Source organism: Trachurus japonicus, chromosome 21 (genome assembly GCF_045865225.1).
Source record: "Trachurus japonicus isolate A0001 chromosome 21, Traja_1.0".
Taxonomy (NCBI): Eukaryota; Metazoa; Chordata; class Actinopteri; order Carangiformes; family Carangidae; genus Trachurus; species Trachurus japonicus.
In genome coordinates this window covers 23,012,603-23,028,001 of record NC_140927.1, presented here as the reverse complement: position 1 = coordinate 23,028,001, position 15,399 = coordinate 23,012,603, and the positions used below count along the sequence as shown (strand labels likewise).

The 15,399-nt window shown below is 44.0% G+C and overlaps 1 protein-coding gene across 4 annotated transcripts in view; it reads right to left on the bottom strand.

Annotated features, from left to right (window-relative positions):
* il1rapl1a (interleukin 1 receptor accessory protein-like 1a) overlaps positions 1–15,399 on the bottom strand; it is a 173,938-nt gene that overhangs the window by 76,134 nt on the left and 82,405 nt on the right. For all 4 annotated transcript variants that reach the window (XM_085765141.1, XM_085765138.1, XM_085765140.1 and 1 more), the window contains exons 4-5: positions 13,781–13,967; positions 12,324–12,477 (exon numbers count right to left, since the gene is read on the bottom strand). In XM_085765141.1, the coding sequence (XP_085621267.1) occupies positions 12,324–12,477; positions 13,781–13,967 (341 nt within the window). The remainder of the gene's footprint in view (positions 1–12,323; positions 12,478–13,780; positions 13,968–15,399) is intronic.

Sequence of the window (15,399 nt, the reverse complement as noted above, 5' to 3'; positions counted from 1 at the left end):
CTTTGGCATAACTAAAACATCAGCTGTTCCCGCTATGCTGTAGATACTTTACATATATTACAATTATGGTATGTTAATGGGGGAGCAGAGACTTCTGAAAATATAGGTATTATCATCTGATTAATGTTTTGATTGCCTTATTATATCTAATTCTTCTTTTTCTGCTAATAGGTGTGTGTGAGAGAGATGGGGACGGAGAGCATACCACTTGTTTCCCTGTGAATGCAGTAATGGCAGGGGAGACGACTGTAGTTAGTTCAACACGAACAGAACTCAGCAATCCCTCATTCAGCACTGAGCCTTCTCTGCATTCACTAATAGATTTCCTATTCTTGTCTAATTAAAAAGGGAAGCCTTTTCCCCCTGAAAGGCTCCCAGAGCTGTATTGAGGGGTGGAGAGGTCGCTGGGAATCCATCAGATGTGATGCAGTTAATCAGCATAAAGCCTGCTCCACTGCACTGCTAAACAACAACTGCAGGAACGGACCCAGCCCTCACACTGCGCCACACTGGGACTCAGAGCCACACGGGCACAGAGGTGGAGTCAATTTATATTTTAAATTAATATCCTGTATTTTCTAGATTTTGTCTAGAAACCTTACTGTAATACCTGATAGTTTCACTGTGCTCTCTATATAACTGGTAATTAGAGAGGATTTAAAAATAACTACAGAGACAGCTGGAGAGATAGCAATATGGCGAGAGAGAGAGAGAGAGAAAGAGAGAGAAAGGTAATGGGGTTTATGGAAGAGAATATAAAGAAAATGAGAGGACAGGGAAACAGCCCTCACCCACTCTAATTACCTGTGTCTACCTTCTCTTTTTGAGCGACAACAAAAGAAGTTTGGAGAGAGAAGGGGAGACAGGTGAGAATGAAAGAGACACTATCTGAATGACAGCATGGAGAGGAGAGGAGAGGAGAGGAGAGGAGGGGAGGAGAGGAGAGGAGAGGAGAGGAGAGGAGAGGAGAGGAGAGGAGAGGAGAGGAGAGAGGAGAGAGGAGAGGAGAGGAGAGGAGAGGAGAGGAGAGGAGAGGAGAGGAGAGGAGAGGAGAGGAGAGGAGAGGAGAGAGGAGAGGAGAGGAGAGAGGAGGAGAGGAGAGGAGAGGAGAGAGGAGAGGAGAGGAAAGAGGAGAGAGGAGAGAGGAGAGGAGAGGAGAGGAGAGGAGAGAGGAGGAGAGGAGAGGAGAGGAGAGCGTACTCAAACATCAGCAAACTGAGGAGTCGGTCAAAATGGCCGACTCAACCTCCGCAGGCAGAGCATGTTTCAACTTTTGTTTTGTTCCGTTCACACCTGTGATTAAGGCACAGGAGGCATCAGGTGTTGAGTTAGGCACAAGAAGCAGCAGAGGTGGCCATGGAGATGGCACAGAGACATTTCCTATTGTTGATCCTCTGACTATTGAGACAGAAACAAGCGCGTGTAATCTCAGTGAGGTGAATGTGGCAATCAGACGTATTCATCAACATGATCTCTGCAGTTTACCCGCCCATCGCCTTAATCACTGCTACAGTGAGGAAAACAGGTATCTGAGCGCTGCTGACACCTACGCTACCTGTCAGAATTAAGAGCGCCTCTGTTTTTCCAGTAATTGCATTAACGGTTAGATTCTAACGTCTCAACATTTCTGAAATTAAAGCATTAAACAAATTAATATCTTTTATTTAATCTAAGATAGCGACTCATTCACCAGCCAATGAAACATTGTTTGCAAAGTTCATCTGAATACTATTGCAGAAGTTCATATAAATGTGTTGCACTTTGGTTTCATGTTCACCTTCCGGCTCCAGTTCATCCCAAACCCTAAGTGCTCTTCCTTCATGTGACGCCACCATCTGGTTATTTTTTTCTGATAATTTGGTTCATTATCTTGGTATCAGATAAACCTTAGACAAACCAGTCTGTCTTTTCTTTTGTAACATGCTTTTTCTCACCTGATGACAATAAACTAGTCCCTCCTGCAGGACACTTTTGTTCCTATAATGCATCAGAGGATATAGTATCACTCTCTGTTCTAACACCGCCTTTGTGATGCCCGTAGGAATTGTTTGCATTCACTTTAAAGGCTTTGTGTTATTCATCTGCTGCAGGGAACCTGGAAGTTGATCAATTTCTTTATCCCTGAAAAAAGGTCTGTTTTCTATTACTTTTTTCAATTTTGGATGATTTTTGTTTTTAAATTCTTTCTTTTTTTAACTTTACTTATCACCTTTGTGCCAGTTAAGGTTATTCAGTGATTTAATTTCAATTAAAACTACAGCCTCAGAGAAACCAGCTCCTTTTGGCTGAGAGAGGAGGTTTCCAGAGCAGCAACTGAGCTTCAGGGACAGACAGGTGGAAGAGAAACTCTGCCATTCATTTACACTTATCACAGCAGAGCAGGCATGGGTGGGTGTGTATGTACAGTACACACACACACAGAGAAAGAGAGAGAGAGAGAAGTATGTAGGTACAACTGACGTACAGTTTTAGTGATGCACACAGACGTGCACTGAAACAAATACACTCAACACACACACACACACACACAAGCAGAGGAACAGACACTGAGACCGTAGTTGCTGAGACTGGCTTCCTGGACAGCCTCTTTAACAGTGCAAGGATGCCAGAGGAGAGAGAGGGAGAGAGCAGGAGAGGCAGCAGTGCTGCTGTAAAGACATCATTTCCATTGTGTACCAGGGAAAGTGGTGGCAACACAAAATGGTAATGACAGTTAAGGCGTTTAGTCACGGACTTACTGGAAGGAACTGAAAAAAAAAAAAAAAGCAACCCTCATTTTGACATAACTGACATTCTCTGAGGCACCGCTACTGGGTCCAAAATAACTAGGATGCAGAGGGAGGACATACACACTGCGTATCCTATTCACTGCACCTGAAGAGCGTGGGCAGGATAACACAAACAAAATGTTGCACGCACACAAACACACAAACGCACATGCATGAAGAGCGCTAAATACCCACAGAGAGGGCTCTTCTCTGCAGATAGTCTTGACAGAGATCTCTTTGTGTCTCCACTGCAGGGCTGAGGGGCACTGACTGCACTATATGTATGATTTAGAGCGCTGAGTGACAGGGAAAGGGCGAGGGTTGCGTCAACCTTATGAGGGGAGAAAAAGAGCTGGGGGGTGGGTGGGGGTAGCCTATACAGAGAGATGGAGAGACGCAGAAAAATGGGAGTAAGAGACGGATGATGTCAGAAATTTGATGTAACTTGAACTTCTGAAATGTTGCATGGTTTATATTTTGGTTTTGTACAAAAAACTGTATCTCTTTTTGCATATTTCATATTCTAGTTGCACACACATTTGAGCAAATGCCTAAAAGTCCATGCAAACATGACCACAGATGCCCACATGCAACTATTGAAGCCCTTCATTAATTGTGACACTCCAGACATTTGATGATGAGTGTGTCCATTGCTGCTTTATGACTAAGATCAAAATGTGTTCATATCTCTCTATTTTCTGTCACTGTCCTCTGTGGTTGTTAATGGTCACCTTCTTATCTTTTAATTGGAGGGAGGTTTTTTTTAGAGTGTTCTTTTCTTAAGGACACTGTATAATAAGAGGGTTAGTTTTGGCCCCCTAATTGACCTTCAGCCTTTTCATATCCTGTCAGCGAACTGTACTGCAGCTGCAAGTGTGATTATCACAGAACTGTGAGCACATGTCTTCCATTGAGACGGCACCTACGGGAAGCCACAGTTAGGAGGTCAGGAAGGGGGAGGAGAGAAGAAGGGATGGAAAGGAAAGGGAAGGGAAGGAAAGGAGAGGAAGGGAAAAGAAAGGAAAGGAAAAGGAAAAAGAAAGGAAAGGAAATGAAAGAAAAGGAAAAGGAAAAGGAAAAGAAAGGAAAGGAAAAGGAAAAGGAAAGGAAAGGAAAAGGAAAAGGAAAAGAAAGGAAAGGGAAAGAAAAAAGTCTTTGGAGAAAAGTGAGTTAGGGCAAGGCGCCAATTACCAGTGGACTGATGGTGTGTGGGAACAAGGACTGCAGAGGGATCAGAGTGACAAAGGTCATAATGCAATCAGTGTCAACATGGCATTGTAACGTCCTTAGTGAACATATGAAAGGGAAGGAAGGGGGGCAAGGTGAGAGAGAAACCACTTATCCAAGTACAAGGTTGTATCGTGAGTATCACCACCCACAAAACTTCCTTACTCGTGGTTCAAATGAAACCTCACACTGAGGTCATTAGTGCGATTGTGACTTAGGACCCCACTTGCTCACAGAGCTCAGAAGCACAGAGTTGTACACAGCTAGGCTTCAAACATCATGTGTGCCATTATCCCAGCATGAAGTTGAAATGGACCTTGTATTTGTGTGTGTGTGGGGGGGGGTGTCATAAAAATGGAGCCGAATATTACAGCGTTACAGAAGAAAGTTTAAAATTGCATGGAAAGGTAATGGGGTTGCATATAAAGGAGAGATGCGCACACACACACACACACACTCACACACACACAAAGCATAGACTACAGTACCTACACTGTGTCAGCTGGCTTGTGTGAACACCCACCACTGTGTGCAGAAAGCAGACAGCTCTGACCCTGTTTTAAGGAACAAAATTGTACAGTAAAGTGTCACATGTGGGCTTTGAACTTCATGTGCGCCATTATCTCAGGGCACGGATCAAAAGACCAAATATTTCAGAGCGGGCACTGGACAGGGAAATTACAGCTTTACAGAAACTGCCTGACAGTGCATATTCAGGTAATAAGCTACATACTTGGAAGGAGAGAGAGAGAGAGAGAGAGGGATTCTCCCTCTCCAGAGACACAGGATTGGAAGTCAAATGATGCACTAACATGGCTGATTTGTGTCAGGAGGAGAATATATGTCAACAAAGGCTTTGTTTTTCTATTCACAAGGCAACAGTGAGTGGTGGGCTTACACCTGCAGGGGTTCAGCAGGCTTACTTGAGACAAGACAGCTTGGCAGACGCTTGGCGAGCATTTTGAAATGTTTATAAAACTAAGCTACTTTAGTTTATAACAAAGAAAATAAATAAAGATGGACGCAGCATCTTTGACGTGACCTAATAGGTTTCTGAGGAGTATGGTTGTAAAGCTCAAATTGAGACGTTTGAAGGAGGAAATTAACCCCCTCCTTTTGTACCAGACATGTAAACATGTTTACTCCTACTGTGAGGTTGATCATTTTAACATGGGAGTCTATGGGGGTTCACTCACTCTTGCCAGCAGCCGAGCAGACATTCGAACAAATGCAGACACATTAGTGAAGCCATTATGAAAGATATTTAAATCATTCATTTTTATCCTTTCAGTTCAAGTTCAAATTCAATCTTAAATATAATCTCACACAAAATTGATTCTAATTTTGATTCTATTCAGGGTATTTAAAAGGCGAGGGGCAATGGATTACATCACTATTACGAGCTTTACAGTCCAGGATCAAAGTCACGTCTGTACTGAGCTGCTGGCTTGTAGGGTTGTTTAAAAACTAGAGTGGCATGTGCAATGACACTAAGGAGCTGGACCTATCCAATGGTTGTACAAGTGAATAGGATGTAGTAGTGATTTTAGCTGTGTCGGTCAATCTGACTGAGATTGAAATAAAGATTTTCCCTTTCAGCCAGTGTTTCCTGCCTCCAAACATTTGCTCCCAACACGAGAATTATTATTATTTCCCCCCTGGTTAACTACATGACATTTTGAGATACTTTCCAGCAGTTCAACAGTGAGTCTAAAGTGCTTGTGTTATCAGGAGATAGTAAAATGTAGAGTTGTGCATCATATGCATATTTATGACAAGTAATGTCAAGAGCTCTTCAGCATATTTCACTGCTACAATAAATATCTCATCTCAGCTGTGATCCAGCTTTTTAATGAAAAAGGAGCATTTCGCTGGTCTCTAAATTACAGGCATAAAGCATGTCTCTTCCAGATGTGCACTGCCAGCCAAAGAGAGAGACTAGGTATTGACCTGCACTTCAAAAGGCATCATAATGCAGTATTATAATTTTAATTTCACTGCAGCCCTATGTGACCAGATAATGATAATAACCAGAGACTGAGTGAGTGAGTGAGTGTGTGTGTGTGGAGTGGGTGCAGTGGGGGTAGGTCAGGCAAGATTAATTGTGGGGGATGTAAATTTCATTCGTCACATGCAGATTGGTGTCAATTTTAATTGAATTAAAACAATGTGAACCCTGGCCTGCTCAGAGTCTACGAGGACAGCTGGTGAATAAAGATGAAGTGAATTGGAGAACACTTGAGAGATGGGAGAAGGGGGGAGGAGGGTGGAGGTGGTGGTGGTGGGGGGGTGAGCGAGAGGGACATGGAATGAAAGAGAGAGAGATTAGTTAATGATGAGAGTGATAGTTGACCTTAAACTAATGAGTCATTCTGCTCCACCCTGCGATGGTAATGCTCGTTTCATGAGTAACTCGGCCGCTCATTAAATTTATAGCCTTTAAAAAATGTGGCGGCGTCCTATACTGTAGATATGCTCACACTACACTTCCTACACTGAGCAGCAGCAGCACTGTGCGTTCACCCTGTCTGCACCGGCCCTTTAGGAGGTGTGATTGATGTACACACGTCGTGTGCGCACACAGGTGCAATGCGTGTTGTGCAGGTGGAGTCAGGAAGAAATCAATTGCTGGAGTAACACTTATCTCAGGTGTGATTTTATCATCTTCTCCCCAAGGACGTGTAGCTGAGACCCTGAGTGTTTAGCGCGAACACGACGGGGCCGGCACATTGCAGGCGGCACAGGTAGCAAGTGTGCTCACGCCAGGCTTAGGCATATAGACTCAGAGATGGAGAAGGTTTCGGTTGAGAGCAAAACCCATCTCATTTTCTCGCCCTGCGCCTCTTATCTCGCCCCACTCATTCCTCTTCTCCCTGCTCTCTTGGATAATATCAGTGCTAATCGCCGACTCTCCGTCCGTCCATCCATCTTCAGACCGACAGGCAGGAGGACCAGACGGAGGAAGAGTGGATGCCACACCGTCTCCCGGCTCGCTGCGCCTTTGCCTGCGTCTTCGTTTACTGTCTCACGTCACACGGTGCTGAGATTACACCCGGGTATAGGCCAGGTAAAAGTCAAGATATTGGCATCATAAATAAACAAATAAATAAATATATATATATAAATCACACAGTCTTGCTTACACATGTGCACACATGGGCAGTAACATTTTATAAGGTTGTGAAGTGTCCGTGCTTCTGAAGGTGACCCTTTAGCCGAGGAACCGTTAAGGAACCTTTTACTGCGATGAGACGATGTCCTGGATCACCTCCCCACACCTCAGCTCCTCATTACACGCACACAAACAACAGTCTATCTCTCTCTCTAACACACACACACACATGAACACACACGCCTCACATACAGTATGCATGTTGGCCTGTCTCAAATGTAAGATCCGGCCCCAGAGAGACAAGGGCAATCAGGTTACTGTGAACCCTGATGGATGAATCTTAAGTGTTCGGCGCCTGCTGGAGAATTCATTCCAGCCCAGCGAGCAGGGAATAAAAGCAAACGCCACATGCAAACAAACCCACACACAGTCATATATTTTATTTTCACACATATACAGTACATATTTATCCACAGTACATAAAGCGGGCTTCCCGAGCCTCTTCCCCACCCCACTACCAGAGGTAATGTAAGGCAGATGATTCCTCTCCTCCCCTTGATTTCCTCTTGCCCTCTGCATCTCCAATTCACTGTGCCAAATGGTACATTTACATTGGCCATAACCTCAATCACCATGCTCGCAGGCTATGCTGAATGTGCAGACAGACATTTCTACAATGAGGGGATGCAGACAGAGGTATAATGGGAGCAATAGATAGAAACCCACGCCCGAGGCATCCATCAAACCAAACGACTCCATTACAGTAAGTCCGACAGAGGCAAACGGTAATGTGCACTGTGATAAACACTAGGATAATAGTCTGTTTATAGTCCTGGACACACTGTTTCTGCCGAGAAACACTAGCGACGAATACAGATAAGATACAGGAGCAGCACCTGCTCTATCTTTTTCATTCTTTCTATCTCTTTTCCTCTCTCCCTCTCCTTAGCCGTTATCAGTCACTTTCGCTCCCTTGTTCTCTTTATCCTTCTCAGCTTCCTCCATATAATATTTTCTTTCCTACACAACGCAGAGGGAGCTGCATACATCAGCTGAACGGGTCTTTTATCTGGTGTTACAGTATAGTAGCATTACCATCACACTGCTGAAATGAGGCCTGAGAGAGCCATATAGAAACACAATACTGTAAGAAATGATCCAGATGTACTATTAAAAAAAACCCCAGACATATCACGCCAGACACTTGTAGGAATGCATATGTAACTTTAGGAAGATAAACACAAATGCATGCACGCACACAGATGCACGGCCCATTGCTCTACATGCATGTATCAGTTAGCCCTGGTTGGGTTTTGGTTTCAGCCGACGTGTTGCTTCTCGTGTCTCTGATAAGAGTAGACTAATCTGACCACGCTCTGTATTCCACTGAGGAACTGGGAAATAGCAAAACCTGCTGCTGCTATGAATCAATTATAAGAGTACACAAAAAGGCACTCTCTTTACAGATGGGAGGTTGAGGTGAAGGTCTACGGATGGGGGGGGGGGGGAAACAAAATCTTTCCATCTGTTGATAATGGTGTTTTTATTCTCTGTACACATCCCATCGCTGAACAAGGCTCTGCCTCCTCTCGTCCACATGCTCAGACTGAGATAAGAACATTTAAATGCACCCTGACGCACACGGAAAAGAACATTAAAAAGAAAAGGAGAAAAAAGGGAGGGAGGGCTGTGGGTGGGTGGGTGTTGCTGTTTCTTTTACATTTTTATTAACCTGAGAAACATCAGTGCTTGATAAAGGTGCTCCTGCATCAGCCTGATGGGGGCGAGCCTGTGTTTATGCCCATAGTTAACCTCTATTACAAGACTGACCTCAGTTCAGGTGGTGGCTCCTCTACTGCTTCAAATGGAGGCTGTTACATGGTGCGGTAGGGTCACACACACACACACACACACACACACACACACACACACACACACACACACACACACACACACACACACACACACACACACACACACACACACACACACACACAGTTTGCGGCAATCTGGGGTCAGAGCAAAGGCCAGTTTCTATTGCGCTATATTTAAGATCAGTTAAACTTAATGACCTCCTTCATTCTCTTTGCCTATCAAATAAACTCCAACATTAGCCCTCAGTCAGATCTCAGGCGGAGTTTGGCCTTTTATGCTTGCCGTCCAGGCTTTAACAGGATGTGATAAAGTGTGGGTAATCTCACGCCCACTTGAGGGCATGATGGTGTAGGTTTATTAAAGGAAATGAGCCTATGGTGAGGGCGAGCTAATCTAATTCTAGCAGGATACTACAGCACTAAAAAGGAGGTACCCCACTGGTATGGTAATAAGGCAAAATGCAGTGGTAATAGAGCAAGCCGTATTTTTATAGCAGAGGCAGCATAACTGATGACACAGAAGTGGTGACTGAGACAGGCACATATTGAAAAGCGCTACAAGCGGTTTTCTAATAAATATGGGACACTGGGTCAGTCGCATTCAGTGGGTTTACAAGGGGGCACTGAGCGTCGTCCTCATTTTGGAAAACGTGCTCCATGAAAATTATTACATGTACTTCGAGAGGAGAAACAATTGTGGGATCCCCACATCGACCCGCTGCGTCACAGACACAGAACACGGCTTCCTGTGTATCAAATAAATGACTTTCTCCAGTTTGATGACTTATAGACATTTCATTAGGTGAGACATGCATCAAAGGTGTTTATAGAGGGTGTGTGGGTGTTTCTCTGTGGCACAATACTACACGTGTGCACACAAGCAAGACCGGAAGGCATATGAAAAAGTACGGTTGGCTTAGTCACAGGGCTGCACGAACAAAATCATATAAAATGTTATATTTCTTATTATTTGGGCAGATATTGGGATTGCAATATGCAAATGGTATTTCAGTTTGAATGAGCATTAATGCTTTTCATCCTCAGAATAAAATCGAAAATGGTGACGTGACATTTGGTGGGTCTTGTTGTATCGAACAAAAGGCTGTGGCATCTCTCCTGTATCACAACACTGATGGTACTAACAATGTACAACAATGTTATGACACATTTCACCTTTAACAACAAAAAAAAATGCAGCTCCTGCCATGTGGATATTGCACTTGGGAAAAGGGAAAGTCTTTTGCTTCGTTTCTGCACATTTCCCTCCCTTTCCCACACTCTCTCCGCCCTCCTGTCTGTCTCATTAATGTTGACTGTGTATATTTATAATCCAATAAAGTTTTTATGACCACCGTCATTAAAGAACATCCAGGTCATACTGACAGGCAAAGATACACACGAGGATTTAGCCAAAGTACATACAGCAGACAGGACAGTCAACGCGTTTTTTTTCACTTGACGAACATACTGAGGTCTTTATTCCCACGACAAAGAGGTTTCACCGAGCCGCGCTGAACTTTTCTGCTGTGTTGCTCAAAGAATGAAAACATGACACACACACACACAAACATCCCGGTAAAGTAGTCCACAGAAAGGCATGTGTGTGGAGTACTTTGAGTAACTAGGATATTCTCTCAGGGAACTCACACTGCTCCTGAGTTATTTACATTCTGCAGTGCTTGGAGCACCAGGAACTCTATTGATGTCTACTGTATTTGGTGGGCTGCACAAAAGTATATCCCTCAAAACCTGGGCAAATACACAAACAAAGAAATAAACACAATAAAAGCATGAATAGATATTAAAAGAGATTAAAAAATGAGCCTATGCTTCCTGTGAAATGGGTTAAATTGACTCTTTAAACTGTGGCATAGAACCCCAGATCCTATGGACCTATTGCTGGTGGCCTCTCACATGTTATATGCTAATACTCCTCTCATGCGTGTCCTTAGGAATTTCTCATTTAGGGCTCTTTACAGGGAAATGCTGAGCTCAGTAATATTCTACCTTGATGGTAATAATGGTAGAATTAAATCTAGTGCATCTACAGTACCTCTTATACCTGTCTCACACTCACTGAGCCCCAATGAGGATGAAACGCTGATCCATCAATCACAGGATCAACCAGTCCCAAACCACACCGCACCAGATTAGTATGAGTGTATAGCCTCATCCGATGGTCAGCCCTGTTCTTGGTGAGCTATGTATCTCTCTGTTTGATCTTTGTTAGATAGCAAACAGCCTTTGTAGCACACACTGCTATCACCCTCATATCACACAAGAGCAATGACCAGCCACACAAATAAACACTGCACAAGATAGTAATCAAATGGTAACACTGTTTCTCTGGGGGCGGGGCGACTAAAATCACACATACACAAACACACACACAGACACACATACACAACATGAAGGGTGAACTCACTAAAAATCAATGTGTACATTTTTAAGCTCAACACCTCCAATCCTATATATATACTTTATATTTTTATCAATGACACGCACCAAACTACAGTATAGGCACTATATAGAGTTGTGTAATTTGTTTTCATTTATTCACCATGGCTGCTGTGTGATTATCCCAAATTGGAGGTCAGGTAACACTAATTTTGTTTGCTGCAGCATCACTGAGCACAATACATGCCACAATTTTTCGGCTTTAAATTATATAAATGTGAGAGTTGCGGGCAGAGTTTAAGGTGACATTAAACACAGTGGAGGCCATGGAGACTCACTTGAGAGAAACATAAGGAGACAAAATAACTGGACTTGACCTTTTCATCAACCCTGATCAGAACAGTTGACCTGGCAGAGCAGTCACTCCGATAAAGAACACGTCAAGGCCTTTATTTATGTGCTCACCTTGCAGGTGTGCGAGGCAAACACTCAGAGAGAGTGAGAGATGGATAGAAACAGAGAGAGAGAGAGAGAGAGAGAGAGAGAGAGAGCAGGCTAAGTGTACTGTAAATCTCCTGACCTTGGTCCTGGCTCTTTAGCTCTCTGTGTGAAGGGGTTTAGCCCATAGCCTTAAATATTTCAACACTGCTTGGTTGGCGGGAAAGTGCTGAGTTAGAAGAAGGGATGGAGGCCAGGCCACAGCGTTCTACCTCCCCCAGCAATTAACAGAGCAGCAGGACACCGCTGCAGTGCTCAGTGGTGTGTGTATATATGTGTGTGTGTGTGTGTGTGTATCCATTACTATCCATTTCTTTCCTGCAAGTTCCTTTGACAGTTTCAACTGCTCCTGCTAAGATTTGTAGACACCTGTACCCCGACCACATATACAAAAATCACTCGTTGATTTTAACGTTTGTTTGTTTTTTCTCCGCCTTAAGAACTTACCAGTTACTGTCAGTTCAGTCGTCCTCCTGACCACAAAACCACCAAACTGGATTTCGCAGGTATAATTCCCAATGTCATCTTCTTTTACTTCCTGGATAGACAGAATGTCTCTCTTCTGGACGATGCTGGCACGCCACTGCTTTGGACGGCACTCCTGTGCATTAGAGAAGGACGGGCGGGTCAAATTGAAAACATCAACCAAAAAGTCAAAACATATTACATCTACAACATTTCCAATAGTTTGAGTTGAACACACACACACAGACATACACACAAAAAAAAAGGTTTCAAACGTCATTGAGCGCTAAGATAGTGGATAAAGTGGTAGCGATGCAAAGCTTCGGCACTCTGACATATAAACTCCATAAGGTAAAATGATAAGGCTTTGCCATTATCCTACTTATCAGATCAAGATTTATTGCACTGAACTGAATATTCTCCATGCAATACTCCTGAATATCCAGGGAGGACAGAGAATGTTATTTACAGGAGTCTCTGTTGGCTAAATAAGTGTGTTTATGCTGCATCTGTGCGTGTGTATGTGTGTGTGTCTGCATGTGTGTGTGTGTGTGTATATAAGTATGCGAGGCACAATGAGTGACTCCACGACATGATCCCCTCGGTGCTCCGGTAGGGACAACGATGGCTCCGCGGATTCTATTCCACCATTGCTCCCGGCAACCTTCAAATTCAATCACTGTGGCTCCACAGTCATCCAAATAACTCTGGGTTCCAGGACTCCCAGTCATTACCCAGGCCGTAATTGAATTCTAGAAAAACCTAGAGGTCGAGCCCGGCCAGCTAATCTACTGCTGATCTGCCTGTGAATAGTCTGGCCCGAGCCCCCTCTCCTGATGCACTATGTTGTCCGCAGGCCGTGCCTGACCTGGGAAAGGCAAGAACCCAGGTGAGGGAGGAGAGGGTGCATGCTGAATAAAGATCAGGGACGAGGAGCGGTTTGGAGGACATCCACTCGATCCTCCGGGCGACGAGTGACATTGCATAATTTTCTACTCGTACAAGTTTTGTGTTGATTATGAAAGCCATCTCTGTGGCGTGGCTGCCCTCTGCTCGCTCCTTGTTCACTTTAGATGACTCTGACAGTGGCGCACGGCAAAACATAGCTTATGTAATTCATTGTCATCATTTGCATCCATACATAATCCGCCTAAGTGATCTGGAACCAAGTTTCCAACAAGGCTTTTAAACATAATCAGCCAAGAAATTAGATGAAAACAAACCAACGAACCATTCAAGAAATTTTCTCGGTTGTATAATCACACAGACAGATGCCCTCCTTATTACTTTTTGCCTGACACATAGCAAACACAAGTAATCAAGACACACAAGGAACATCAGTGGACCCACGTACAAGATTACAAATGATACAAAAATGAGGAGCAGGTAATCAATCATGTGTTAACATTAACACTGTTCAGTCATAGCGACAAACCCACCTTGAACCAGGTGATGTCCGGCTCTTTGCCCGGTTCAACGTAGTCGTCTATGTCGGGACAGAGGATTTCTTTGCTCTTGCTGAGCTCGGCCTTCTCAGTCCTTCTCATGTTGGAGTTGTAGCACAGATTTGTGTCGTTTTCCGCCACAGTCAGAGACATGGACACCTTCATGCAGTATGTTGAGTTCCTGTGGGCGGAGAGCGGCAACACTTTACTTGTCTGATGGTGGGAGTTCACTGAGAGAGCAGAAATAGACTGAACTGATCTTACATAATGGAAAGCAAAAAAGGTTTTCTTAATCATGGTCATTCACAAAAAAACAAAAGAAACACTGATACTCCTACTACACCTGCTCTAACAAGTGGATTTTTATGTTTACTCCCTTTGATACTCTTCCAGTTATTTTTATCTGTTACCATCCCTCCCTCCTCCTCCTCCTCTTCCTCCTCCCATGTTTGTGGGGTTAGCAATAATGACGTGTTCAGCAGCTTTACCGAGTCAATGACTCACGCTCATGACCATTATTGGATTTATGGGGGGAGTCAGCCGGGCCTGGGAATGCTAATCAGAGGAGAGACAAACGCTGAGAGGGGCCTCACGACATGAAGGATGGGAAAGCTGCTTGGTCATCACAAGGAGTTGGTCCCCACTGCAACCCCCCCCCCCCTCCTGGCTTTGTCTCCCAGCAACCATGAGCACACTTCACCTCTGATGCACGCAAGCTGGCAGAGGTGAAGGATGGCCCCCCGCCTCTCTCTCTGTTATTAATGTTGTTGTAATCATCATCATTAACCACCATCAGCCACCATCATTTCAGCCCCTGTCACCACTGACACAATGCCATCCCATTGCACCTGCACCCCCCAAAAGCGAATGTGACAGCGTGTTCCCTAGACCAGTGGTTCTTAAAGTGGGGTTTGGGGACCCCCAGGAGTCCTTGAGAGGTTTCAAGGGGGTCCCCAACCTTTTCTCAAAATTTTACCACTTTCTTCTAGAAATTCTATGACTTTTTTCCCAGAAATATTAAATTTCTTTACAGAAATTTCTCAATTTTATTTCCACAAATTCACTCCATTGGCCCTAATTTGAATGTACATTGACTAAAAAAGTAACATTATTCAGTCTTAGAACAAGTATTTGTGTATTTCTGATGGGGGTCGTTGGTCTAATTAGGGGTCCATTTCAGGCACTGCTGTGCGTTAAATAAATATTTCAAGTTTATTTTGTGAGTGCTGCCATTTCAGTTTTTTCAGGGGTCCATTTCAGAACCACTGCCCTAAACAACATGGAGAAGGGTATGAGGATCCCGACACGAAGTATGTTGACATCTTTGCACCTTTTTTGGTTTTTCCACTGAGTTTCGGAGCCCGGCTGCTGGAACCTGCTCATTCAGCCTCAAAGGACATTGGCCACTCATGTACTGGCTTGCAGCTTATTTCACACTTTCACCTCATTCGCATTGGTCAGGGCTCTGTCATGTCAAACTTAAAAACCCCATTTCCTTATACAGTAGATTAATCACTTAGTCACCGGGGCCTTCATCATGTTGATGGTCGTCTCCAAATTGTTGCTACAAAAGTGAAAGCACACTGTGATCAGATGGCGCATAAGACGGAGTA